Source organism: Arachis hypogaea, chromosome 13 (assembly GCF_003086295.3).
Source record: "Arachis hypogaea cultivar Tifrunner chromosome 13, arahy.Tifrunner.gnm2.J5K5, whole genome shotgun sequence".
Classification (NCBI taxonomy): Eukaryota; Viridiplantae; Streptophyta; class Magnoliopsida; order Fabales; family Fabaceae; genus Arachis; species Arachis hypogaea.
Window position 1 is genome coordinate 140,332,148 of NC_092048.1, and position 26,970 is coordinate 140,359,117.

Genomic DNA, 26,970 nt, shown 5'->3' on the forward strand with positions numbered 1-26,970 from the left:
TAGTATTAAATTTTATGTATTTTTATTTAAAATATTTTATAATATATTTTTTATATTAAAGTTGTATAAAATTACATCTTTATTTGTTATTTTTATTTTTGTATTTGTTTTAATGAATGGACTTAGTCTTTTATATGGTATTTATTTATTTATTTATTTTGATTGTTGTTAGATTTGTTTCTTTTTTTTATATGTTCTTGTAAAGACATGTTCTTTCTAAACTGTTAACTTGTATATATTTTTTATTCTCTTTTGTTTCATCTTTATATGTATGTTCTTCGTCTAAAGATGTGCCTTGGATTCATTTATTTTTTTTTTAATCTCTTTATTGGTATATTATTTAGATCTGATCATATTAGTATTGGTAAAGTTGGTTATTATAATTAACAAAGAATATAAATGAGCAATATAAATGATGTTTTGAATAAATAAAATTTTTTAGTATTACCTGGTAGATTTATTGTAATAGATGGTTGAGTTTCAGTATTTTTTGTTGGGACAAATGTCTTAGTAACAATATATTGTTGAGAGCTTTTTTAAAAGTTAAAATCATTTACTTTGACTTTTAATATAAGTATGAGGTTGTATAAATTTTTCAATTGAGATGATGTTTTAGTGTCATTGGTAACTTTGAGTGTAATTAGATTTGAGACAGTCTAATAATTTTTTTATTTTTTTTATCAAATAGTACAAAAAATTATTGTAGCATTTTGATTTGTAATTTTTAATTTAATTTTGAATATATAATAATTATTAAGTTAGTAATTTATAATTTGATAATTTTTTTATAATAAGTATAATTTGATGGAATTTGATAGAATTTTTTATAATTTGAATTTGTAATAATTTTTCATGTTGTAGCACAAAACTTTATTTTTTGTATTTTTTTTTAGATTTTTTTTACATCTATTTGTTTTTCTTCTCTTATAAGTGTATATAAATTTTCAATGACATATAAAGTAAGAATAATAGAATTTTTTTATAATTTGAATTTATAATAATTTTTTATGTTGTAGCACGAAAATTTTATTTTTTGTATTTTTTAGATTTTTCTTTGATATTTACTTGTTTTTCTTTTTCTAATACGTATAGATTTTCAATTATATCTATAATAGTAAGTTTAGAATATTTATTGGCTTGTGTGTGTAATATATATTGAACAAGTTATTTTTAATAAGAATAATTTAAATAGTATAAAGTAAAAATATCTATTAATATTTTTTTAAATTCATTCTATCAGACAATGTCTCGAGCGATACAAATTCAAAATAATATTAAAAAAGATTAAAATTAATTCTTTGATTTAAATAACATATTAAAATAAGTATAATTATAAGAATCTTAAAATATAATTATATGTAAAGTACTACAAAAAGTTAAAAAAATTATAAATAGTAAAAATAATAAGAGTTTTTTTCGTAAATTTGTTTTTAAAATATAATAAATATTTTTATTTTGTAATTATCTAATAGAATCATTTTTAGGTAGATAGACTTTTCTTTATTTGTAATTGGTGTAAATATTTTTCATAGATAAATTACGAATTGTGAAATGAAGTAATAGTATTAAAAGTCTTATGTATGATATATAAATATATCAAATAGGATGGAATTTGATATTTTGTAACTTAAAATTTATTATGATAATATTATTATTATGATACTTTTAATGTAAATATTTATTACATTAAATGCTTTATATTTTTATTGAAAAATAATATGTAATAAGTTAATTAATTAATTATGCATGGGAGTTATAGTTTATCTACTAAAAGTTGATTGGTTAATTTTTAAGATTTTGTCAAATAATTAAAATTAATAACGCGACATCATTAAAAGAAGAAATATGACTTAAATATAAGGGAGCTACTCAAATGAAGATGCAAAAAACATCTTTTTATGAAGATGCTTTGTATAAAAGTGTGATTTATTGATTTGGCCACACTTCAAATAAAAACAACACTTTTATAACATATCAAAATCTAACCCTACACTCCATCATCTAAGGGTCAAAAAAAAAAATCATCACATGAAGACAATTATAATATCTTCATGGGAGTACCCACCTAAATATAATGTACAAAGAGTTAGTATCAATTTTTATATAATAAAAATAAATAGATAGATTATAATTTTCATTTGAGTAGTTATCTTATATGTATATATCAAATAATAATAATAATAATAATAATAATAATAGTAGTAGTAGTAGTAGTAGTAGTAGTAGTAGTAGTAGTAGTAGTAGTAGTAGTAGTAGTAGTAGTAGTAGTAGTAGTAGTAGTAGTAGTAGTGAGTATAAATATATTAAAGCTAAAGAAAGTTGGTATAAATAATAAAAATTTGAAACATATTTTAGAAGAATAATGATAGAAAAACATTATTTTTTTTATTTTTTTGTACTTGGGTTTGACTTTTGCTTGTTAAAATAAAACATGTTGTAAAGGAGACAGTGTTTGGTTGGTCATAAATTAGTTTGCAGCGGTGGAAGTGGAGAGTTGCAGGGCATATGCATGCATGCATGCAGCCTAGCTAGCTATAACTCTTTGTCCCAGCTAGCATTAACTGCTTCCACATCTATCAAACTCCGATCCAACATTTAAAGTTCCTTCATGCATGGCATCTAGTACGTACGTTATATAAGCCCATGCTCTTTCATATATTTATATCCCTAGCTACAACTAGAGTAGTAGTAGAGTAGCAATGGGAGGCACTCAGGGAGAAGAAAAGGAAGACGTAACAGTGACATGGCAGAATTTGTGGGTTACTGTTGCAGATGGAAACAAAAGGAAACCAATTCTGCAGGGTCTCACCGGTTATGCTCAACCGGGGAAACTTTTGGCCATAATGGGTCCTTCTGGCTGTGGCAAATCCACGCTTCTTGATGCCTTATCAGGTTATTATATATTTTATTGATTAGCAAATATATTATTAGGATCATCTGCTGCTGTGCATAATAACTTTCTTTTATCTCTTCCAGGGAGATTAAGCTCTAGCGTCAAACAGACGGGTAAAATTTTAATCAATGGCCACAAACAAGCACTGGCTTATGGAACTTCGGTAAACCAAACTACAATTTCCCCTTCCCATATATAAAATTATAACTAGTTAAGAGTTCAAATTCTTAGTAAAATAGTAACATTAGAGAAACAATATCTATCGATAAAGTTAACAAATTGTTGTTTAATTTATGAGAAATTAATTTTTAAACCTTTTTAATTTCAACAACAAAATTAATATATATAGACAAGACCGTTCCATTTAAGAAATCAGCACTTATAATTAATCATTCAAACATAATGTTTTTAATCCAGCAAGAGAGAGGAAGAATAAGTAAAAGCTAGAGAAAAGACACAGCTAGCTGAATTTTAGTTAAAAAAAATTAGTTACTTTAATTTTATCACTTTTTTTAAATCTTTCAAGTGTTTATTTGTTGTTTTTATATTTCAGACAAGAAATTTAAGAAATCAATTTTTGGCAATTTTTCTTTCAGGGATATGTAACACAAGATGATGCTATGCTGTCAACTTTGACCGCTGGGGAAACTTTATACTACTCAGCTCAGCTCCAGTTTCCAGATTCCATGTCCACTTCTGAGAAGAAGGAACGAGCTGATATAACACTGAGGGAAATGGGACTCCAAGATGCCATTGGTACAAGGGTTGGAGGATGGGGTTCTAAAGGCCTAAGTGGTGGACAAAAGAGGAGACTCAGCATCTGCATTGAGATCCTAACACGCCCAAAGCTTCTGTTTCTTGATGAACCAACAAGTGGACTTGATAGTGCAGCTTCCTATTATGTCATGAAAAGAATTGCAAGCCTAAGCCTAAGGGATGGCATCCAAAGAACTATTGTTGCTTCAATCCATCAACCAAGTAGTGAAGTCTTTGAACTCTTCCATGATCTCTGTCTTCTGTCTTCTGGTCAAGCAGTATATTTTGGTCAAGCGTCTCATGCTAATCAGGTTAGCCACCAAAATTCTTATGCAGAACCAACCAGATAGATATTAATATTATATAATGAGAATTCTTTTTTCATCCAAGTGCAGTTTTTTTCTTCAAATGGCTTTCCTTGCCCAGCTCTCCACAATCCCTCTGATCATTACTTAAGGATCATAAACAAAGATTTTGACCAAGTAAGCAAGTAACCTTTACTTCTGAGTTTTACCTCATCATTCTTGTTTGATACTATACTCAACTCTTGTCCTTCTTAAGATATTACATGGGTTTGAAAAAGGAAGAGATATAAAAATTTCTTGTTATTTATTCAGGATGTTGAAGAAGGTTTTGGATTCGGAGTTACTGCTGAAGTAGCAATTGACATCCTTGTAAAGTCTTATGGATCATCTGAGATTAAAAACCAAGTTAATAATGTAGTGGCAACAATAACTGAAAGTGTAAGTTCATGTTACATTCCTTACATATATCTCTATGCCAAATATGAAAAACTAACCTTTGCATACCTACAGAATTCAGGAGCAGTTGGGAAGAAGAGGGTCAACGCCACATTCCTCACTCAGTGCCTCGTTCTTATGAGAAGATCTTCGCTGCGATTGTTTCGCGACTTGAGCAATTACTGGCTGCTTCTTGTTGTCTTTATTGCAGTAGCTATTAGCATGGGTTCCATGTTCTATAACATTGGCTCAAGTAATGGATCAATTCAAGTAAGTAAACTATGAAAAGCAATTAACATTATGACTTGTAATGCACAAGGTTAAAAAGTTAACATAATATCTTCATGCATGGTTCAGGGAAGAGGGTCTCTGCTTACTTTTTTGATATCAACTCTGGCATTCATGGCTCTTATTGGAGGATTCGCTCCATTAATGGAGGAAATGAGGGTAAGATTGCTATGCTCCTGTACTTTCTTGTATAAATTAACTAACTCACTTGTGACTGAAAATATTTCCTCTGATTGTTGTAGGTATTTGAAAGAGAGAGACTAAATGGTCACTATGGTATTATTGCTTTTCTCACAGGCAAAATATTCTCAGCACTTCCATATATGCTAATGATATGTCTAATTCCTGGAGGAATAATATATTACCTCTCAGGGCTGCAGAGAGGTTTAGAACACTTTGTGTACTTTGCTTCTGTTCTGTTTGCCATTGTGCTTTGGGTTGAGAGCCTCATGATGGTTGTGGGGAGTATGTTTCCCAATTTCGTAACCGGCATGAGCATTGCCGGCGGAATTCAAGGACTAACCATCTTAACTGGTGGATTCTACAGGCTGCCAAACGATCTTCCAAAACCATTTTGGAAATACCCCTTTTACTACCTTTCATTCCTTAAGTATGCTTTCCAAGGATGTTTCAAGAATGAATTTGAAGGCTTAAAATTTTCCATGGAACAAGGTGGAAGTGCAAAAACCATTATTAGTGGTAGAGACATTTTGACAAACACATGGCAGGTGGAAATGGGGCATTCCAAGTGGGTTGATCTTGCCATCATGTTTGGGATGATTGTTGTATATAGGGTTGTGTATTTGGCTATTACAAAAAGCAAGGAGAAGTTGAAACCTCTTGCTGCTTCCATTAACAATCACCCAACAAAAGTTTTCACCAGAGAGATTAGAATTAATGATAGAGCAAGCCCTGTATCTGAAAACCATGGTATCTTAGAATAAGCTACTTGTGCTTGAGTTCAACCTATCTTGCTCAAGTAAATAAGCCTTTCGTTCTCAATGTTTAATTATGTTATATTATATTTTTGTCAACATAACAAGGATTTAGCTTCTCTTTCTCTTAATTCATGACTAAATTACACTCTAAAAACACGTTCTTGAAAAAATCGGATTCGTCCCCCGTTTTGTTGTTAGCTATTTTTTTTTTCGCTTTTGCCCTAACCTAATCAATGAAAACCCTACATTTCATTTAATGAGCACTAGATGTCGTAATTTAATTAAAAAAACTAAAAGAGACACTCTCCTATACAGATTGGAGTGGTATAGAGAGAGAATATAATTCATTTTATAGTTATTTTTTATTATTTTATTATTATTTAAAATGTAAGTCCTATCTTTATTAATATCTTTTTCATTCTATTAAAGGAAAAATCTGTAAACTTACATCTTTACCATATAATTCACCAAACTAAAATAGATAATAAAGAGAAAAGGACAAATCGATTTTTGATTTTTTGCTTTTGAAGATTTAAAAATACATTTAAGTATTTGACTTTTTTAAAATCTGAACATATCGATCCCTAAGTTAAATTTGTTCAATTTTAAAAACTTTTTCACATGTGCATTCGTATCAACCAGGTTAGTGCAATGGGAGTCATGTTTGATTTTTCGTTGAGTCTGACAGACCCAAGTGAATATGACTGTATGAAGGATCGATATGTCCAAATTTTAAAAAGGTCAGAGACTTAAATGTATTTTCAAATTTTTGAAAATTTCAATATCTACGTATCAAAAGGTTAAGGATTTATTTGTCTTTTTTTATAAATAAGAGGAAATTTGTACAAAATCTTCTTGTAGGTAAGATTTTTTTCTTTTTGGATAGCATGAAAATTGAGCAATTTTTTTCTCAAATCTAAACAATTAAAATGTGAATTTTTTTTTTGTTTTTCAAACATAAATCTCTTTTGAATTTATTTAATTTTTTTCATACACCTTCTTTTCTTATTTTATTTTTTTATGTTATTTTTTTACTTTTGGATTTACCAATAATCCAACACTATACTTTTCGGATATAAAGTTATTTTTTCAACCTGATAAATCAATAGATTTAAAATTTAAATATTTGTTTAAAAAGATAGTGAGTTTTTTTTTTTGGTCAGATAGACAGTGAGTTGATTACTAGACCAATTCAAGTTAGTTAATTTCTTATGTATTAAACTTGTTTTTTGGGATCCAAGTCTCTCTTATTGAAAGTTTGTTAAGTGAGGAGTGGGTTTGGGGTGTGGCCCAGAATTAACTGTGGATTCAAATACAACCAAACTTGATGAGCTACTGTTGGGTTTCATCATGGGACCACCTCCTAAGTTGTAATCAGGTAGGTTTTCTGGCTATAATTCACTCCCGGTTATAATACAAGCTGTAAATGATGTGTCTCCACTCCATTCCTGCTCTTCATAATAAGGATCATTTTATCTAATTTATGAATGAAGTAACGGTGGACCCTTCTACATGACTACAAACTTTCAACTAAGGAGGCCTATCTCTATCCCTATCCCTATATGTGTTAGGTTGGAGTAGATGAAAAAATGAGACAGAGAATTGTTTTCTAATTAATAATTTAATAATAAAAGTAATTCCATTAATCTATCTAGTGTTACAATATGAATCAATTTGTATACGCTTATCACCTGTACTAAGTTGTTTAAAGAGCCTCATTTACCTAAACCTTGTTTAGTTTTAAGTCAAGACAATATGTTTCATTGAAAATATGTGAGACAAATATGTTTAAGGAAAATGAAATTAAAAGAGAGAGTATTAGAATGTTTTCGGAAACATTAATAGATATATACATTATACTAGTTGTTAATTAACCCAAGTTTATTAATCAGGAAATAAGACCGAAAAAAGAGAAAAACTTGGTTGCTTCATCCATTACTGCTTCATGACGTGCTTATGACGTGACTATCTATGCTGGTCTTCATCACTTATTACTCTTACCAAACCAAAGTTGGTAGTATAAAGCTTATATATTCTCAGTTACAAAGAAATGTTATATATACATATCATCTTTGTATACATTTTTTATGAAGCATTTTATTGCATGGTAATTAGTGCATAGTGATTAATCTCAATAAACAGTAAATATAGTAAGAGAATTCTCCAATTCACATATCACAATAAGGAATCCAAGAATATATTGAAAGAACATTGAATTCTTTGACCTTCTAAGCTAACTCTGATCTCCATTATCATATTTTCACTTTCCTACTAGCAATTACTACATAACAGACAAAACATGTTACTATATAGTAGGTAGCCTTGGCAGATTCAGTGTACCATATTCTCCTACCTTCCCCTATAGTGCACACTCTTCATCACTCTCACACTAACACATACACCCTTCCATATTACTCTGATCTCACAATGAGCTCTATTCTTCAGCCTCATGCTAGTGATTGTGAATTACCAAACAACATGCTACCCGTTTTGTTGGAATATGAGACCACATTTGAGGTGGAAGCCATGAATGAGGTGGATCATCAAGAGGAGAAGGGGGTTTTCATAACATGGGAGGATCTATGGGTGACAGTCTCAGATGGCAAGAATGGAAGGAAAGCAATACTTCAGGGCCTGAAAGGTTATGCCAAACCAGGGCAACTCTTGGCTATAATGGGTCCTTCTGGTTGTGGAAAGTCTACTCTTCTTGATGCCTTAGCAGGTAATCCTTTTTTCATATCAACATTTGGTTTTGTGCCTTCAATTTTTTAAATCATTTCCACTCTAACATCTAAAATCTTATTTTTCACTTTTAAATCAAGTTAAGTATCTAGTTAATACTTACTTTTGAGTATACAAATAACATGACTCTTTCATAGTTTACTAGCAAACCAAACTAAATATCAGACTTTGATATTATAACATGCATGCACTTGACTTTATGAGTCATTTGATTGTGAAATTATAACATGCTACTACTATTCATCATGAAGCCTTAAATGGTTGACATTCTTAAGTCAAATTTACTATAATTGTCCACAACTAATGACACTTTTAGCATGCTGATGTCACAGTCAGTCAGTCACATATAACACTTTCAAGCCACTCAAAATCTTTCACTTTTAGCATTTTCCCTTTTTTTTTCTTAAGTTCCAGTTATAAAATGAAAGAGGTAAATACTAAATTGGTATTCGAAAGCTTCTGGTACTAACAAAATGATACCTAACTTTTGTTATTGACAAAATAGCTCCTAAAAAATTTTAAAATTTGACAAAATTACCCAACGTAAAAGGATGACGTCACAGTAAACGAAAAACGCTGATGTGGCCGCCAAAAGAAAGCTCCGATGATGGCCATGCTTCCAGTGCCGTTTCTAGCGACCTTCTTCTTCGTGTTTGCTGCTTCTTCTTCATGAACATGCCGCTGCGTCCCCTTCCACCATGGCAGCTGAAAAAGAAGACTACAATGGTATGCCACTGCACCTTGTCGCATTCTTTGTGTTCGCCGATTCTTCTTCTTCAACACGCCGCTGCGTTCCCTTTCGCGTCCCCTTCTGCCAGACCACCAAGAAGAAACTGAAAACGTCGCCAGAACTCTCTGCCATCATCGTCAGAGCTCTCTTCCGACGGCCAGTGTTTTTTGTTTATTGTGATGTCATCCTGTTGTTATGGTTGGGTGATTTTGTCAAAATTTAAAATTTTTCAGTGACTATTTTATCAATAACAAAAGTCAAGTACTATTTTGTCGCTAGAATCTTTCGGATACCAATTTGGTATTTACCTCAAAATGAAATTAACTAAAGTATTCTCATGTGTTGCAGGGAGATTAGGTTCAAAGTCAAAGCAGACTGGGATGATCCTAATCAATGGCCGCAAACAAGCACTGGCATATGGAACATCTGTAAGAATAATGTTCTAGTCTTTGTTAGAAAATATAAACTTATTTTTTTATACATACTATTAAAGAAATATCTATATATATTAATCTTTTGTTTTTACTCTAACTATATGAAATCAAATCAGGCATATGTCACAGAAGATGATACTATCTTGACAACACTGACAGTTGGAGAAGCTGTATACTACTCAGCCCAGCTCCAATTACCAGATTCCATGTCCAAATCAGAGAAGAAGGAGAGAGCAGAGTTCACAATAAGAGAAATGGGCCTGCAAGATGCCATCAACACAAGAATTGGAGGGTGGGGATCTAAGGGAATTAGTGGTGGACAAAAGAGGAGAGTTAGCATTTGCATTGAGATCTTAACACATCCAAGACTCTTGTTTCTTGATGAACCAACAAGTGGACTTGATAGTGCAGCCTCTTATTATGTTATGAGTAGAATTGCAAGCTTAAATAAAAAAAATGGAATTCAAATGACTATTATTGCATCAATCCATCAACCAAGTAATGAAATCTTTCAGCTTTTCAACAATCTCTGTCTCCTCTCTTCTGGTAAAACAGTCTACTTCGGACCTGTCTCAGCTGCCAATAAGGTTAGAAATCAGTATCGTTTGTCCATATATGTATTTGTTGCTGCAAATCAATGGCTTATTGAATTCTGTTTTTGGCTGCAGTTTTTCTCATCAAATGGTTTTCCTTGCCCAAGTCTCCAGAATCCTCCTGATCACTTTGTAAAAATTATTAACAAGGATTTTGAACAGGTAGGTAGAATATGAATCACTCTAAGATCTTTACTGAACAGCAATTTATTTTAAAGGTTACAATGATAGATTACAAAGAAACTTAACCAATTTATCTCTTTGTTTCAGGAGGAGGACCCTGAGAAAGGATTAGCTAGAGGGCTAACCACAGAAGAAGCAATTCATATACTTGTTGAATCATATGATTCATCTAAAATTAGTCACCAAGTTCATAAAGAAATATCTCAAATGAAAAAAAGGGTGAGTACAATTTTTTGAAAATGGATCTAATGTCCATATGCAGTACAAATTGTACAAGTGCTGAAAGTCTTAATAATGGATGCAGGACTCAGATGCAATGGAGAAGAAAAGTCATGCTGATTTTTTAACACAGTGCATGGTCCTTACTAGGAGATCTTTTGTGAACATGTATCGTGAAGTAGGCTACCACTGGTTGCGCCTACTTATCTATGGTGCTCTGGCTTTAAGTCTTGGTACCATGTTTTTTCACATTGGCTCAAGCAGTGAATCAATTCAGGTACACAAATCAACCTTGAGACACATAATGCACAAAATTCAGCAATCATAGCTACATTATTTGCAGCAAAAAATTTAATAAACCTAATGTTAAAGACTTAAATCTTAATTTATTTGATGTCAGGCCAGAGCTTCACTGCTTGTGTTTGTTGTTACATTCCTTACCTTCATTACTGTTGGTGCATTCCCTTCTTTTGTGGAAGATATGAAGGTAAAGTACTATTTCTGTTACAAACAAACTATGTAACATAATTATCACCACCTTATTATGCACACTTACATACTATTTATCCACTATTGAATATGATCATGTCAAATTACTGAATATGTTGGTGAAATGATCCATAATTAGGTGTTTGAAAGAGAAAGACTGAATGGACATTATGGGGTAACTGCATACACCATTGGCAACACATTATCTTCAGTTCCATTCTTGCTATTGATGTCACTCATCCCTGGAGCAGTGGTTTATTACTTGGTTGGACTTCACCAAGGACACAAAGAATTCATCTACTTTACATCTGTACTCTTTGTTTCTGTCTTTTTGGTTGAGGGTCTCATGATGATTGTTGCAAGCATTGTCCCCAATTTCCTGCTAGGCATAATCTTCGGCACCGGAATATTGGGAGTGATGATGTTGGATGGTGGATTCTATAGGCTTCCAAGCGATATCCCTAAACCGTTTTGGAGATACCCTTTGCATTACATTTCATTCCACAAGTATGCATACCAAGGATTGTTCAAGAACGAGTTTCAAGGCCTAACATTCACCGGCAATAATCAAGATGGAGGAGCTATGATAAACATTAGTGGGGAAGAGATACTTAGAAACTTGTGGCAAGTGGAAATTGGTTACTCAAAATGGAATGATGTTGCTATATTGATAGGAATGGCAGTGACATACAGATTGTTGTTCTTGGTGATCATCAAGAGCTTTGAGAAAGTGAAGCCTATTATTGTGACAGCAATGAATAATTGCCCGCAAGCAAAGTTCAGGTTCACTAAGGTGACTAGACTAGGAGCAATGGCATGATTCATTTGCTTGCTTGCCTTGCAGAACCATAATAATATATAATATAATCATATATTTGCTTAGTATATTAATGTGTGAACTGAGGTTATTATAATACTTGAGAAGAACTGTATATAATTATTTCTTTTTTAAGGATATCAAATACTGAGTAATAGTGATTATGATTATCGTATGGATTACAAGATTGCATTACCCTTCGACGAGGGAACTGATTATTCGACCAACCTAAATTGGTTTACAAGACAATACTTATGTACCAATCAACAACAATATATATACAAATTAAAATCACCAAAGAAATCACAAACCTAGCTACTATAGATTTAATTTGAAAATAATTATAAGCATACAGTTAGATTTAGTTTTGGGTTTATGCTTGATGACTTAGTGCAGAGTTATCATCATTATTTTCCATCACTAGTGTTGCTCGCTTGGGAGACCCTGAAATGAATGACAAAAAAAAATGGCTTCAACTTCTCCGTAATCTTGATGATCAAGAAGAACAACACTCGATACACCAAAATTATCCCAAGCAAGATTCCAAGATCGACCCACTTGGAGTAACTCATGTCAACTTGCCACGTGTTCCTGAGAACCGAAGGGAATAGCGGTTCGGACAGACGTTGAAACTTGAAAGTCCAATGTTCTGAAAACCGGATCGGACCGACCGGTCGTACCGGTTTAATCTCGAACCGAAAGTGTTAACGGTCTGGTCAGGCATATAAAACCGTTAATCAGAAAACAGACAAAAAACCATTGAACCGGACGGGAACCGATCGGTCAGATCGAACCGGAACCCGGCCGGTTTGCACAAAAGAGGGTAGCTAATTCGTTTCTTTCTCCCGTTCTCCCTTTCTTTCTTTCAGTCAGAGAAATCACACCAACGCAACCACAAAACCCCAGCACTGTAAGCCTACACCACCGCCACAAGGAGTGGCATACTGCCGCCGTCCGTCGCACTCAAAGTTCGCCATCCGTCATCTAGCTTCCCTCGTGCTCCAAGTCTTCAACCCCTGTTCGCTGTCACCGATCGCGGTTGCTTCCTCGAGCTCGGCGTCCGTCGTCTTTGTCTGCTCAGCCGCGCTTCCGTCGCCGTTTGTTTGCCGTTCACGTTCGCGTCTTCGTTCGCGTTCGCTCGGCGTTCACCGTTCGCGTTCACTCGCTGTTCACCGTTCGAGTTCGCGTTCGTCTGGAAGCCACGTTGCTCTGCTTCAAACTCTGCGACCAACCCGCGCCTCCACTCAGCCGTCCAACTGCTCTCTGTTGTCCCCGCCGTGAGTTTCCTAAACCCGCCACCAGACAATACACTCACACAACACCAATACTCTTCTTCAAACTCTGCAACTTCTGATTTCTATTAAAATAAGTAATTATTTGATTTGGTAGTGGTTTGGATTTTTTCATAGACTAAATTAAAGTTACAATAGTTATGTTCTCTTCTCTATCACATTGAAATTAAGCATTGAATTCTCTTATTTCGTTTTAATTTTACCGCACTCAACATGTTTGATGAAATGCTTTAACCATATTTCTGGTTGGTTTTATAATTTCTAGATTTTAGAAACTTACTAAGTTGATTGCATGTGAAATTAGAATAATTGGATCATAGTAATTAGGAAATTTTAGCTGTACAAATAGCATCTTTGCAGAAAACATATTAGCATGATGATTCCACTTGCATTAGTGTTCTTCTGGTAAATTTTTTAACTGTTATTGTGAACTTGTTAATTTGCTAATTGTTCTTGTGTTCTTCTGTTACTTTTAATTTTTTTTGTTTTGTTGTGATTTTCTGTTCTTGAATTTGTTAAGTTGATAATTTGGTAAATTGTTGGGCTGCTGTTGTTTTAATTTGTCAAATTGTCAGGTTGCTGCGACTTAATTTGTTGGATTTTCTATTTAGGTCTTGTTCTTGTTTATTTGCTAAATTGTTGTTGTGTATTTATTGTTTATTTGCTGGATATTGGTGATCATTGTCTTTGAGATTATTTACTATGCAGGTTTTGTGTCATCGCTGTTTTGGAATGTTTTATAATGTACTCATGTTTGTTGCTGTTTTGTAATTGCTGGTTGCAGGTTTAGTGTGATTATTGGTTAATGTTTTGTAATGTTTGGTGCTGAATGCTTATTGTTGAGTTCAGATATGGTTGTTTATTTTGACTTAGGTAAAGGGACTTGTGGTCATTTTTTCCTGCCTTACACCGATTCAGATGATTATTTTCAGAGGATGAGCACTTATTTATGTATCTTGAGAAACTGTCTTTCTGTGTGTTATGAGCATTTGGTGAAGCCTGTATTGTACCTATTCAAAGCTTAGTTTTACCAAATGGTCTTCAAAACAACTCATCCAAAATGCTACTGCACAAATCCAAGTCTATTGTCTCTAAAAGCCTGTATGCACCTTCATTTGGTGAAGCCTTTCTAGCACTAGTCCACTACCAACTTTGTTATTAATAATGTTATCAAATTTATTTATCCGAGTACTATGTTTATTTTTTAGTTTGATTTATGATAATTCATTTGATATTCTTCCTATTCTTGTCAGATATTTCTTTTAACATTTTGTGTACTGATGAGGGATTGTACTTACTTGGTATCATGCTTTCATCTGGCAATTTTGCATTTAATATAAAAAAAGGAAAATCCTAAGAGAGTAATTCACCACTCCATTAGAAAAACTTCATACTACCTTATACCCTCAACTTAATACTTGCATATTTATAATTTATTTATTATTTTAAAACGGTTTTTCTGGTTGAACCACCGGTTAGACCGGTTGGACCAGTAAACAGAAGATTTGATGACCAGTAAACCAGTAAACAGAAAACCAGTAACTAAAGCGGTTTGATGACCAGTCCGGTTCTCAGAACCTTGCTTGAAACAGAAGATTTGAAAAATCGACGTTGGATCATCGAACCCGCCGGAAACCGGTCGGTTGGATCCGGCCGATTTTTTAAATTTTGCAAAACGCCATTGTTTTGCTGGGATGCCCCAGCCAATTACCCAACCCAGCAACCTTAGCTCCACACAACGGCTAAACGCAAACCCATCCTTCCCATCACCCTCGAGCTCCTCCTTCCTCTCACCGTCATTGATCTCACTCCCTCACCTCCGTCCATCTCCCGCCGCCGTTGCCGAAACGAGCTTCGAAGCCACCGTCGTTATCGTGCAGCTTTGTTCCACCATCGTGCAGCTACTGTTTCAGCTTTGAAAGCACCGTCGCGCAGCTCTGTTCCATCGTCGCCGGCGCTATCTCTGTTCCACCTGTCATCCCTTCAGCCGTGCTCTTGTCCCCCTCTTGCTCAGGATCTGCTCTGCTCTGTTCTAGGGCTTCTAGCTTCTAGGTATTTTTTTTAATAACAATTATTGAATAATTGTTGTTAGTTAATTTGTGAACTTGTTATGGGTTAAATAATTTTTGAATAAGTGTTAATTAATCTGTGAATCTTGCTGTTTTTACTGTGAATTACTCCATTGTTAATGATTCTGATCATTCATCTGCAGAAGATAATGGGGTCTTCAAGCTTGAATCCTTTGAAACTAAGTGTTGCACGTGGGGTATGCCTGTTTTGTGCTGCTGTGCTCTGTTGACTGTTGTGCAGTGTTTCTGTGTTCAATTAAAATTTTTCTTTGAGAACTTAGCTTTGCTATACTTGATAAATTGTGCCAATTATGCATTTCTTGAAATTGGTATGCCTCTGTAGATTCTAAATAGTGCGTTTCATGTTTCTGATTTTGATAATTTGAGTAGTTTATGAAGCATAGTTCACTGTTATTGCAAATGATTTGGGACTGCTTTTGAGGAGTGTATGAAGTAGATTACTTGCTGTGTTTGGAGTTGTTTATTAATTAAATTGGTTAATTTGTTATTTGAGCCATGTTACAGCTTGTTGTTAAATAAAGTTTAAAGCTCCAATATCCATTTGTTTGTTGGCAATGTTAATATTATTAATAATATTAATAATAATACTAATCACAAAGTGGAGAGGGATTGTAGAATTTGTCACATAGGTTTGGAGAGTGATAGTTCTGAGTCTGGTGTTCCAATTGAATTGGGTTGTGCTTGTAAAGATGATTTTGTTGCTGCTCACAAAGTATGTGCTGAGACATGGTTTAAGATTAAGGAGAATTTGAGTATAATTCCATCTTTACTTTATTCTGTTTAACTGCAAAATTTGGTTTTTGATATTTTTTAATGCTGAATTTGATTGATTCTATGGATATTTTAGACACCCTTTTGTTTATGATTCATGGAATTGAGAATTGGATTGTTTGGTACTGTTCTATATGTATAGTTGTTCTGAGTTTGACAAATATTCTCAATTACTTACAGCTATGGTTTCCTTCTTGGATGGGATTTTATTTTTCCAAAAGAAATCATAGAGAATTAGGGTTGTGAATTGTTTAGAAAAAAAACTTGAGTTTGTATTTTGATAAGATCATATGGTTTTGATTTGATATTTTTTAATGCTGAATTTGATTGATTCTATGGATATTTTAGACACCCTTTTGTTTATGATTCATGGAATTGAGAATTGGATTGTTTGGTACTGTTCTATATGTATAGTTGTTCTGAGTTTGACAAATATTCTCAATTACTTACAGCTATGGTTTCCTTCTTGGATGGGATTTTATTTTTCCAAAAGAAATCATAGAGAATTAGGGTTGTGAATTGTTTAGAAAAAAAACTTGAGTTTGTATTTTGATAAGATCATATGGTTTTGATTTATGACATTTCATGTAGTGTTTTAAATTTAGAAGATATTTTAAGATTTATATTAGACTATAATTATATTTTAGTATGTATATTTGTAATTTATTTATTATTTTATTCTAAAACGGTTTTTCCGGTTGAATTACAGTTAGACCAGTTGGACCAATAATCTAGTGAACCAGTGACTAGAACGGTTCGATGACCGGTTCGGTTCTCAGATACTTGCTTTGTACAACTCCAATATCGAAATCTTTTGTACTATAAATTATTTTAAACAAAATACCTTTTAAATTTAACTTTAGTTTACCCATATTTAATTTAATTCTACAAAACAGCCATTTTTAATATTTATTATATACTATCATTAATTTACTGTCCGCGCATCGCGTGGGTCTCATTCTAGTTATTTTAATGTCTATTCTGATTGATGAGAGCACAATAACACAAGTTTTACGTCCCAAAGCCCAAACACCACCATCTTTTCCACACCATGAAGAAGCTGTTCCTCCTTGGCACCTGGAAGTGCAACTGCTGGAAGCAAAGAGTTCCGACTTTTCACCACCCTTTTGGAAGATTTGGATACCCCTTGTCTCCGTCACGTGATCGCCACCAACATTTCCATTAGCAGGAGAGTTAAATCCGGCAAACCTGAATTAGCACGCCACCTCTTCGATGATATGCCGCTTCGAACTGTTTCCACTTGGAATACTATGATTTCTGGATATTCGCAATGGGGCTGCTACGTTGAAGCTCTGGCCCTTGCTTCCCTCATGCACCACTCTTGCGTCAAGCTTGACGAGGTCTCTTTCTCTTCGGTGTTGAGCGCATGCTCACGTTATGGGTCACTTGTTCATGGGAAGCAAGTTCATGCATTGCTTTTGAGGTCTGGATACGAGAGATTTGGCCTTGTGGGGAGTGCTCTGTTGTATTTTTACGTTCAGTGTTGTGGAATTGGAGAAGCTAAGGTAGTTTTTGAGGAGCTTCATGGCGGGAATGATGTGTTATGGAGCTTGATGCTTGCGGGTTATGTGCAGCATGACAATATGGGTGAGGCTCTGGACATGTTTGAAAAGATGCCTGATCGTGATGTTGTGGCTTGGACCACGTTGATCTCTGGGTATGCGAAGAGGGAAGATGGGCGTGAGAGGGCTTTGGATTTGTTTTGGTGTATGAGGAATTCTGGAGTGTTGCCTAATGAGGTCACGTTGTGCTCTGTTGTGAGAGTTTGCACTAGACTGAGGGCTCTATGGCAGGGGAAGGTTGTTCATGGGCATTGCATCAAGGAAGGGTTTGCTTTTGATAATGCGATTGGTGGCGGGTTGATTGAGTTTTATTGTGATTGTGAAGCCATAGGTGATGCCAAGAGAGTTCATGAGAGCATGAGAGGAGAAACTTATTTGAATGTGACTAACTTGTTGATTGGTTGCCTTATCTCCGCGGGGAAGATTGAAGAAGCTGAGATGATATTTTACAGGTTGAGAGAGACGAATCACGTATCATATAATTTGATGATTAAAGGTTATGCTATGATTGGTCATTTTGAGAAGTCAAAGAAATTATTCAATCAAATGAGTCTCAAGGATTTAACTTCCTTAAATACCATGATATCTGTGTACTCCAAAAACGGTGAACTTGATGAAGCTGTGAAGCTTTTTGACAAAATTAAAGATGAGAAAAACCCTGTGACATGGAATTTGATGATGTCTGGTTGTATTCAAAATGGCCAGTACATGAAGGCATTAAAAATATACGTGAAGATGCGTAGGTTATCAGTTGATTATAGCAGATCGACGTTCTCTGTTTTATTTCGTGCATGTTCATCTCTTGGTTCTTTTCAGCAAGGACGGTTGCTTCATGGCCACTTAACCAAGACACCGTTCCAAGCAAATGTTTATGTTGGGACTGCCCTTATAGACTTCTACTCCAAATGTGGTCGCTTGGCTGATGCTCAAAGGTCATTCCTCAGCATTTTTTCACCCAATGTAGCAGCATGGACAGCTCTTATTAATGGGTATGCATATCATGGACTTGGATCCGAGGCAATTTTACTCTTCCACTCGATGTTAGTTCAAGGAGTTGTGCCAAATGCAGCTACTTTTGTTGGCATTCTTTCTGCCTGCTCCCATGCCGGTCTAGTTGCTGAAGGTTTGAAAATCTTCCACTCGATGGAGGAACTTTACAAAGTAACCCCAAGCATAGAACATTACACATGTGTGGTGGATCTTCTTGGTCGATCAGGCCATGTAAGAGAAGCTGAAGAGTTTATTAGAAAGATGCCTATTGAAGCAGATAGGGTGATTTGGGGAGCTTTACTGCATGCATGTTGGTTCTGGAAGGACATGGAAGTAGGGGAGAAAGCCGCTGAAAAGTTGTTCAGCTTGGATCCGAACCCAACAGTGCCTTTGGTAATTCTGTCAAATATGTATGCGGTGCTAGGTAGATGGGGGCAGAAGTCAATTCTTAGGAAGAGATTGCAGAGTGTAAAATTGAGAAAAGATCCAGGGTGCAGCTGGATTGAATTAAACAATATTCATCTGTTCTTGGTAGAGGATAAAACACATCCTTATTCTGATGTTATTTATGCAACTGTAGAGCATTTAGCAGCAACCATTAATTCTAGCATACCCTTCAATTATCTCTATAGCAGCAACGGCAAACATCATGAATAATGCAAAGTTTCAAACTGCAGATCCTATGTTACTTCAGATTTGGTCACTGAACTGAATATTTCTCGAGAGACCATTGAGCTTTAACTATTTTAGCATCGATCATGCGAAGGATCAATATATCATGGTTTGCCTCTAAATCAATAATGAAATTACTTGATTGTGTTAATCATTTAACATATTTTATGCTTTCATCAGAAGTAGCTGATGTGAGTGACGGAGAACTAACCAGCTACCATTAAACATATTACTGCTGAATCTCATTGCCTCATAGGGTTCTTTAACACTTCAATTTGAAAGACAGCAATTGGGAAAATCCGGCATGGGGCCTGTGATTTCCTTTTAACTTCTATGAATACTATCCGATATTTCTTTATCTACAGCAAATGTATTATTTGGCAAGATAGCATTATTACTTTTGAGTTATATGAATTTAATTTATTTTTCAATGCTACCATGCTAGATTGCAAAGAAACTCAACTGATTCACCTCTTTGTTTCAGGAGGAGGACCCTGAGAAAGGATTAGCTAGAGGGCTAACCACAGAAGAATCCATTCATATACTTGTTGAATCGAATGATTCATCTGAAATTAGTCACCAAGTTCATAAAGAAATAGTTCAAATAAAAAAAAAAGGTGAGTACTACTTGTTGAAAAAATTGATTTAATATCCATATGCAGTAGAAATTGTACAATTGCTGAAGGTCTTAATAATGGATGCAGGACTCAGATGCAATAGAGAAGAAAAGTCATGCTGATTTTTTATAACAGTGCATGGTCCTTACCAGGGGATCTTTTGTGAACATGTAAAGTAAAGTAGGCTATCACTGGTTGCGCCTACTTATCTATGGTGCTCTGGCTTTAAGTCTTGGTACCATGTTCTTTGACATTGGCTCAAGCAGTGAATCAATTCAGGTACACAAATCAACCTTGAGACGCATAATGCACAAAATTCAGCAATCATAGCTACATTAATTGCAGCAAAAATTTTAATAAACCTAATGTTAAAGGCTTAAATCTTAATTTATTTGATGTCAGGCCAGAGCTTCACTGCTTGTATTTGTTGTTACATTCCTTACCTTCATTACTGTTGGTGCATTCCCTTATTTTGTGGAAGATATGAAGGAAAACTACTATTTCTGTTAAGAACAAACTATATGACATAATTATCACCACCCTGTTATGCGCACTTACGTACTATTCATCCACTATTGAATGGGGCGTGAGCTCTGCCTATATTGGAACTCACGCCCCATCCAACGTGGATGAACAATATTTAGGCAGAGAGCGCAATAATGACTGTATTCAAGAAACATTCTAAATATGATCATGTCAAATTACTGAATATGTTGGTGAAATGATCCATAATTAGGTGTTTGAAAGAAAAAGACCGAATGGACATTATGGGGTAACTGCATACACCATTGGCAACACATTATCTTCAGTTCCATTCTTGCTATTGATGTCACTGATCCCTGGAGCAGTGGTTTATTACCTAGTTGGACTTCACCAAGGACACCAAGAATTCATCTACTTTACATCTATACTCTTTGTTTCTGTCTTTTTGGTTGAGGGTCTCATGATGATTGTTGCAAGCATTGTCCCCAATTTCCTGCTAGGCATAATCTTAGGCACCGGAATATTGGGAGTGATGATGTTGGATGGTGGATTCTATAGGCTTCCAAGCGATATCCCTTAACCGTTTTGGAGATATCCTTTGCATTACATTTCATTCCACAAGTATGCATACCAAGGATTGTTCAAGAACGAGTTTCAAGGCCTAACATTCACCGGCAATAATCAAGATGGAGGAGCTATGAAAAACATTAGTGGGGAAGAGATACTTAGAAACTTGTGGCAAGTGGAAATTGGTTACTCAAAATGGAATGATGTTGTTATATTGATAGGAATGGCAGTGACATACAGCATTTTGTTCTTGGTGATCATCAAGAGCTTTGAGAAAGTGAAGCCTATTGTTGTGACAGCAATGAATAATTGCCCGCAAGCAAAGTTCAGGTTCACTAAGGTGACTAGACTGGGAGCAATGGCATGATTCATTTGCTTGCTTGCCTTGCAGAACCATAATAACATATAATAGAATCATATATTTGCTTAGTATATTAATGTGTGAACTGAGGTTATTATAATACTTGAGAAGAACTGCATATAATTATTTCTTTTTTAAGGAGATCAGATACTGAGTAATAGTGGTTATGATTATCGTATGGATTACAAGATTGCATTGCCCTTGGATGAATAAATCTGAAGCTTGCCTTCAACACTCGAGCATAATTCCTGAACTAATCGGATGAGGAACTGATTATTCGACCAACCTAAATTGGTTTACAAGACAATACTTATGTACCAATCAACAACAATATATATACAAATTAAAATCATCAAAATAAATCACAAACCTAGCTACTATAGATTTAATTTGAAAATAATTATAAGCATACAGTTAGATTTATGTTTGGTTTATGCTTGATGACTTAGTGCAGAGTTATCATTATTCTCCATCACTAGTGTTGCTCGCTTGGGAGACCCTGAAATGAATGACACAAAAAATGGCTTCAACTTCTCCGTAATCTTGATGATCAAGAAGAACAACACTCGATACACCAAAATCATCCCAAGCAAGATTCCAAGATCGACCCACTTGGAGTAACTCATGTCAACTTGCCACGTGTCCCTGAGAATCTCATCACCACTAATGTAGGAGCCATTTCCATCATTTGTTGCAAAGCTTAGCCCTTGAAACTCGTTCTTGTACAATCCTTGGAATGCAAATCTATGAAATGCAACATAGAACATTGGGTATCTCCAAAATGGTTTAGGAAGATCATTGGGCAATCTGAAGAACCCTCCGGCCAGCATCATGATTCCTTGGATTCCGGCGCCGCTTATGATTCCCATTAGATAGTTTGGGACTATGCTTGCAACTATCATCATTAGGCTTTCAACCAACATGAGGCAAGAAAACAGAACACATATGAAGTAAACAAAATGGTCGAATCCTCTTTGAAGATGAGGAAGGTAATAAGCCATGGCTCCTGGAATCACTGATACTAGAACCAAGTATGGCACACTAGATACTGTGTTCCCAATTACAAATGCCACAACACCATAATGCCCATTTAATCTTTCTCGTTCAAATACCTACGTATATATATAACAACAATTCAATTCTCAAGAAATGGATCTAGTATATATTGTGGAGTTTAATTTTGATGCACTGACAATCTAAAATGTTTTACATAGTCGTCCAGTCACTTAGATTGAATGCATGTGCAAAACGGTTTTACACCCACGGTGCATCAAGATTAAATTCTATATTGTGATGAATAATTCTTTAAATTACCTTCATGACCTCCACAAAGGAAGGGAATCCACCAATGGTCATGAAAGTTATGAATGAAGATTCAAACATAAGAAGTGCTCCTCTGTCCTGAATTGTGCTGAAACTTGTACCTAGATCATAGAAAACTGTGGCAGTGGCTATGGCCAATGCAATGTATATTCCAAGACGTAACCAATAATAGCCTAGATCACGAAACATGTTCACGCATGATATTTTGGTAAGAACAATGCACTGGTTAAGGAAACCAGCACGCCTTCTCTTCTTATGATCTACTGATCTAGTCTCCTGAAACATAAATTGAGTTATGGATCAATGCTTTTATTATAGCTTATGAATGCACGCAATAGACATGAAATGAAAGAAACCTGGTTAGATAGCATTGCAACTTCTTGTTGAACTTGTTGCTTAATTTCAGATGATTCATATGCGCTTATAAGGATTCTAATTGCTTCTTCTGTAGGCACTGTTCTAGTGCCAGATAAACCCATGTCAGTATCCTGAAATAGTAGTTAATTAAAAATACCATCAAATTATTTCTGAATGCTCAAGTATCTTCAAGTGAAGCTAAGCTTAGTTACCTGATCAAAATCCTTGTTTATAGTTTTCAGTAAATGATCAGAAGGGTTTTGGAGTGCAGGACATGGAAAACCATTGGAAGCAAAAAACTACATACATTGAAACAAAACCAGAGTTTAATATTATAACTAAAACTAAATGAATTAGAAGAAGAAAAAAAGATACGAACCTGAGTAGCAGTTGAGGCAGGTCCAAAGTAAACAGTTGTACCAGAAGACATAAGACAGAGGTTATGGAAAAGTTGAAAGACTTCAGTGCTTGGTTGATGTATTGAAGCAATAACGGTTCTTTGAATGCCATCTTTCTGAACAAGGTTTGCAATTCTTTTCATGACATAATAGGAAGCAGCACTGTCAAGTCCACTTGTTGGTTCATCAAGAAACAAGAGCCTTGGGCGTGTTAGGATCTCAATGCAGATGCTCACACGTCTCTTCTGACCACCACTGATTCCTTTAATGCCCCAACCTCCAATTCTTGTGTTAATGGCATCTTGCAGACCCATTTCTCTTATTGTAATCTCTGCTCTCTCTCTCTTCTCTGCCTTGGACATGGAATCTGGTAGTTGGAGTTGAGCTGAGTAGTGCACTGCTTCCCTCACCGTTAAGGTTGTTAATAAGGTATCATCTTGTGTCACATATGCCTATGCCATACATTCAAACTCTTGCTAATTATTCAAATTAATTAAGACTACTTAATCAATAATCATTATTCAGGTCAGTAATTTCTAGTATTTTTTATCATTATTTAATCAATGCAAATACTAAATTGGTTTTAACAAGTAAATTTTACTAATTCATTCATGTGTGTGAATTTTAAAAAATATGACTGAAAAGTAAAAATTGTATTGATCTATGTGTACAAATTCTGGTAAATATAAATGTAAACTTTATGCTTCTTGTATGCAAAACTCATGTAAATATGAATGCGAATTATTACTGACCAAATATTGGTAAAAAATGATAATATTTGCGTAACATTGCTTATAAAACAATTTTGTTTATGTTAAGTATTATAGTGTATGGTTTTGTACCGAGATTCCATAGGCCAGCGCTTCTTTGCGACCGTTGATGAGAATCTCTCCTGTTTGTCTTGTGTTTGAATCTAATCTACCTGAAATGAGTTCAAACATATAGCTCATTATTAATAATGCATTTACATATATCTTAATATTATAATTCTTTTGACAAATATATATTATTAAGTATATATGATTGCATTAGAAAAGGTATATAACTCAGTTATTCACAATCTTATATTCTTTTAGTAAGTACAGACATTTTATTATAATGATTACAATGTAAAACTTTGTATTATTAATTCTTAATTAACATTTCTAGGATAAATTTAAATGTATTCTATGGTTACGTGTGTGTTGTATTTTAAATTTGATATCCCATCATGTAATCTTCTTTAAATAATGTCACTCGATCGAGGGATAGCACATGATTTAAAAAAAATGGAAAGGTGTTAAAATTTGTTCTTAGTTTATCTTAAATAATATAATGTCAATAAAAATATCAATCAGGAGTTTCAATGATGGGTTCATTATAGTTCAATTATTTCTAATTATCTTCGTGTGAAGTTAATAGTTAAAAATCGTTCAGATAATTTAAAAAATTTGACTAAATTATCATCTAATAATTATCAATTATTAACTTTACATGAAGACATAAAAATTTTCATCTTTATTTTATTCCATCTTAGATCCATGTACCTAAAAATACAGAATTAAAATTAAATACATATCGCTGCATGTCTGTTTTTAAGTATTTTTTAAAATCATATATGAGTTATTAACTAAATATTTTTGTTCATATATATTAAATCATTTTATATTTGTGTAAATTTTTTTTGGATACTAATAGATATCAAAATTAATTAATTTTTTATTTAAATTCTTAAAATAAATCTTTTAAATACGGACAATTAAAATAATTTATTTGAGTTTATTATTTTTGTTAATCATTTAAATAGTGAATCAAAAAATAGTTATTTTTATAAATATAACAATATAAGATTATATAAGAAGAGAACTGTAGTGAGTTTTTACCAAATTAAAATGTATTCCGATCCTTTGAATGAAATGAAAAAGGAATATGAAATACCTGCTAAGGCATCAAGAAGGGTAGACTTGCCAGAACCAGAAGGACCCATTATGGCCAATAGCTGGCCCGGTTTGGCATAACCGGTTAGACCGGCAAGAATTGGTTTGCTTCCTTTGTTTCCCATTGATGCAGTCACCCACACATCCTTCCATGTCATACACATACACATACCCTCCTTCTCCTCTTTCTCTTCGTTTCTCTTATTATTCCCCTTCTCATCATCATTATTATCATGCTCAATCTCTACTACCATGGTTTCAGATGCCATTATTCTTATGCCTGCCAATTTCAGCTTCTACTCCCATCTTCCCACGTTCCTTATTTATACACGCAATGTGTCGTTTTTCTTGAATGTCTTTAATTAAGACTTCCACTTCTTAATTACTTGTTCAAGGTCTAACTTCAATCGCCATAATAAATTTCAACGTGTTTTAATAGACAAGTATATAACTAATTCTTACCCACTTTCATTTATTTTATTTTGTGGAATAAAATTTTGTTTTAATTTTACCGTATCATTATTAAAGTAATAAATATATTTTATTCATAATTTTATTTGAACATTATAATTTTATTAAAGAATAATGTATTGTTTTTGTCCCTAACGTTTGGCGTAAATCTTATTTGTTTTTCTAACGTTTAAATCGTCTTATTTGTATTTCTAACGTTTATAAAAGTGATTCAATGTTATCCTACTATCGATTATACTAACAAATCAGATTATATTTTTCAATTATTCTCACTTGGATGTATTCATTTTCAATTAGATCTCAATTGGATGTATTCGATTTTAATATTATACACACTATTTGTATTTAGATTCAATTATGTTCCTAGAAAAGTGAATTATGTAAATGTTGTAGAAATTAGTTTTAACTTTTAATGAATTATTTTTTGGAGTGGATCATCGATTTTATCACAGACATTTATATTCTAATTTCAAGAAAATATTTTTAAAACTAAAACTAAAGCGTTCATGTGTAATTGACGGCAGAATAACATTGAATCACTTTTACAAACGTTAAGAATACAAATAAAACAATTTAAACATTAATAACACAAATAACATTGAATCACTTTTACAAACGTTAAGAATGCAAATAAAACGATTTAAACATTAAGAACACAAATAAAATTTATCCAAAAAATTGAAGATAAAAATAATATTTTACTCTTTATTAAAAAGAGAAAATGGAACAAGAGGCTCAAAAGCCGCCGTAGTCCACGTTATATGAATCCAATTTTTTTAAATATAAATTTAATATCGCCCCGCGGCCTTAATGCCTTATCATACAAAACGGTGGGTTCTGCAGATGCAACTTGTTTAAATAATGAATAGTGGGTATAATTTCAGTATAATTTATTATTTTAATTAATAATTAATTATTAATATTTAAAAGTATAAAATAAAAATATAAAATTAGGTTATTAAACTAAAAATATAAACTATTAAAAATATTAGTCAATATAATTAAAATTTTGACTGTTGAATTTTTTTTCCTTAAATAATATTTGGATTAATTGCAAAAGAGTTTGTGTGTGAAAGCTATATGTGCGAATGCAAGAAATACTCTCAACCCGAGAAAGGGATACTACAAAAATATTACATAAATTTTTGAATGGTTTTAATTTTATTTCAGATAATGCTATTAATTATATCAAATTTTGATAAATATTAATTTTAATTATTGATGTTCTGCAATATTGTATTATAACATAGAAAAAGT

At 33.5% G+C, this 26,970-nt stretch overlaps 4 protein-coding genes across 6 annotated transcripts; 3 read left to right on the forward strand and 1 right to left on the reverse strand.

The window, feature by feature from the left end:
• Positions 1–2,560: 2,560 nt before the first annotated feature.
• On the forward strand, positions 2,561–5,731 carry LOC112783599 (ABC transporter G family member 1). Its single transcript, XM_029297296.2, has 8 exons — positions 2,561–2,892; positions 2,977–3,056; positions 3,490–3,960; positions 4,045–4,131; positions 4,267–4,392; positions 4,465–4,659; positions 4,747–4,836; positions 4,920–5,731. The coding sequence occupies exons 1-8, from the start codon at positions 2,700–2,702 to the stop codon at positions 5,619–5,621; spliced, it is 1,944 nt and encodes a 647-aa protein (XP_029153129.1). The 5' UTR covers positions 2,561–2,699; the 3' UTR covers positions 5,622–5,731.
• Positions 5,732–7,667: 1,936 nt separating this feature from the next.
• On the forward strand, positions 7,668–11,992 carry LOC112792224 (ABC transporter G family member 1). Of its 2 annotated transcripts, XM_025835386.2 has the most exons (8): positions 7,668–8,337; positions 9,436–9,515; positions 9,638–10,108; positions 10,190–10,276; positions 10,385–10,516; positions 10,602–10,793; positions 10,917–11,003; positions 11,145–11,992. In XM_025835386.2, exons 1-8 carry the CDS (start codon positions 8,043–8,045, stop codon positions 11,823–11,825), a joined length of 2,025 nt encoding a protein of 674 aa, XP_025691171.1. In that variant the 5' UTR covers positions 7,668–8,042; the 3' UTR covers positions 11,826–11,992. The 2 variants fall into 2 exon arrangements, with proteins under 2 accessions (XP_025691171.1, XP_025691170.1); XM_025835385.2 differs by having other exon boundaries at positions 7,946–8,337; positions 9,638–10,276.
• A 674-nt stretch (positions 11,993–12,666) lies between these two features.
• On the forward strand, positions 12,667–21,480 carry LOC112783604 (pentatricopeptide repeat-containing protein At4g13650). Of its 2 annotated transcripts, none has more exons than XM_029297300.2 (5): positions 12,667–13,099; positions 16,685–19,329; positions 19,705–19,837; positions 19,925–20,116; positions 20,574–21,480. In XM_029297300.2, exon 2 carries the CDS (start codon positions 17,214–17,216, stop codon positions 19,203–19,205), a length of 1,992 nt encoding a protein of 663 aa, XP_029153133.1. In that variant the 5' UTR covers positions 12,667–13,099; positions 16,685–17,213; the 3' UTR covers positions 19,206–19,329; positions 19,705–19,837; positions 19,925–20,116; positions 20,574–21,480. The 2 variants fall into 2 exon arrangements, with proteins under 2 accessions (XP_029153133.1, XP_025682416.2); XM_025826631.3 differs by having other exon boundaries at positions 12,690–15,166.
• Positions 21,352–25,691, reverse strand: LOC114927436 (ABC transporter G family member 1). The gene is made up of 7 exons (XM_029297298.2): positions 25,244–25,691; positions 24,169–24,248; positions 23,308–23,778; positions 23,141–23,227; positions 22,928–23,059; positions 22,563–22,847; positions 21,352–22,360 (listed from the first exon to the last, which is right to left on the reverse strand). Exons 1-7 carry the CDS (start codon positions 25,509–25,511, stop codon positions 21,680–21,682), a joined length of 2,004 nt encoding a protein of 667 aa, XP_029153131.1. The 5' UTR covers positions 25,512–25,691; the 3' UTR covers positions 21,352–21,679.
• Positions 25,692–26,970: the final 1,279 nt, after the last annotated feature.

Coding starts and splice junctions, on each gene's coding strand:
- LOC112792224 (XM_025835385.2), top strand. CDS start 8,043: ATGAGCTCTATTCTTCAGCCTCATGCTAGTGATTGTGAATTACCAAAC. Junction 8,338..9,435: donor TCTTCTTGATGCCTTAGCAG/GTAATCCTTTTT, acceptor CATGTGTTGCAG/GGAGATTAGGTTCAAAGTCA. Junction 9,516..9,637: donor CACTGGCATATGGAACATCT/GTAAGAATAATG, acceptor AAATCAAATCAG/GCATATGTCACAGAAGATGA.
- LOC112783604 (XM_029297300.2), top strand. CDS start 17,214: ATGCCGCTTCGAACTGTTTCCACTTGGAATACTATGATTTCTGGATAT.
- LOC112783599 (XM_029297296.2), top strand. CDS start 2,700: ATGGGAGGCACTCAGGGAGAAGAAAAGGAAGACGTAACAGTGACATGG. Junction 4,393..4,464: donor TGGCAACAATAACTGAAAGT/GTAAGTTCATGT, acceptor GCATACCTACAG/AATTCAGGAGCAGTTGGGAA. Junction 4,660..4,746: donor CAAGTAATGGATCAATTCAA/GTAAGTAAACTA, acceptor TGCATGGTTCAG/GGAAGAGGGTCTCTGCTTAC.
- LOC114927436 (XM_029297298.2), bottom strand. CDS start 25,511: ATGGCATCTGAAACCATGGTAGTAGAGATTGAGCATGATAATAATGAT. Junction 23,779..24,168: donor CGCTGGCCTATGGAATCTCG/GTACAAAACCAT, acceptor TGTATGGCATAG/GCATATGTGACACAAGATGA. Junction 23,228..23,307: donor CTGCCTCAACTGCTACTCAG/GTTCGTATCTTT, acceptor CAATGTATGTAG/TTTTTTGCTTCCAATGGTTT.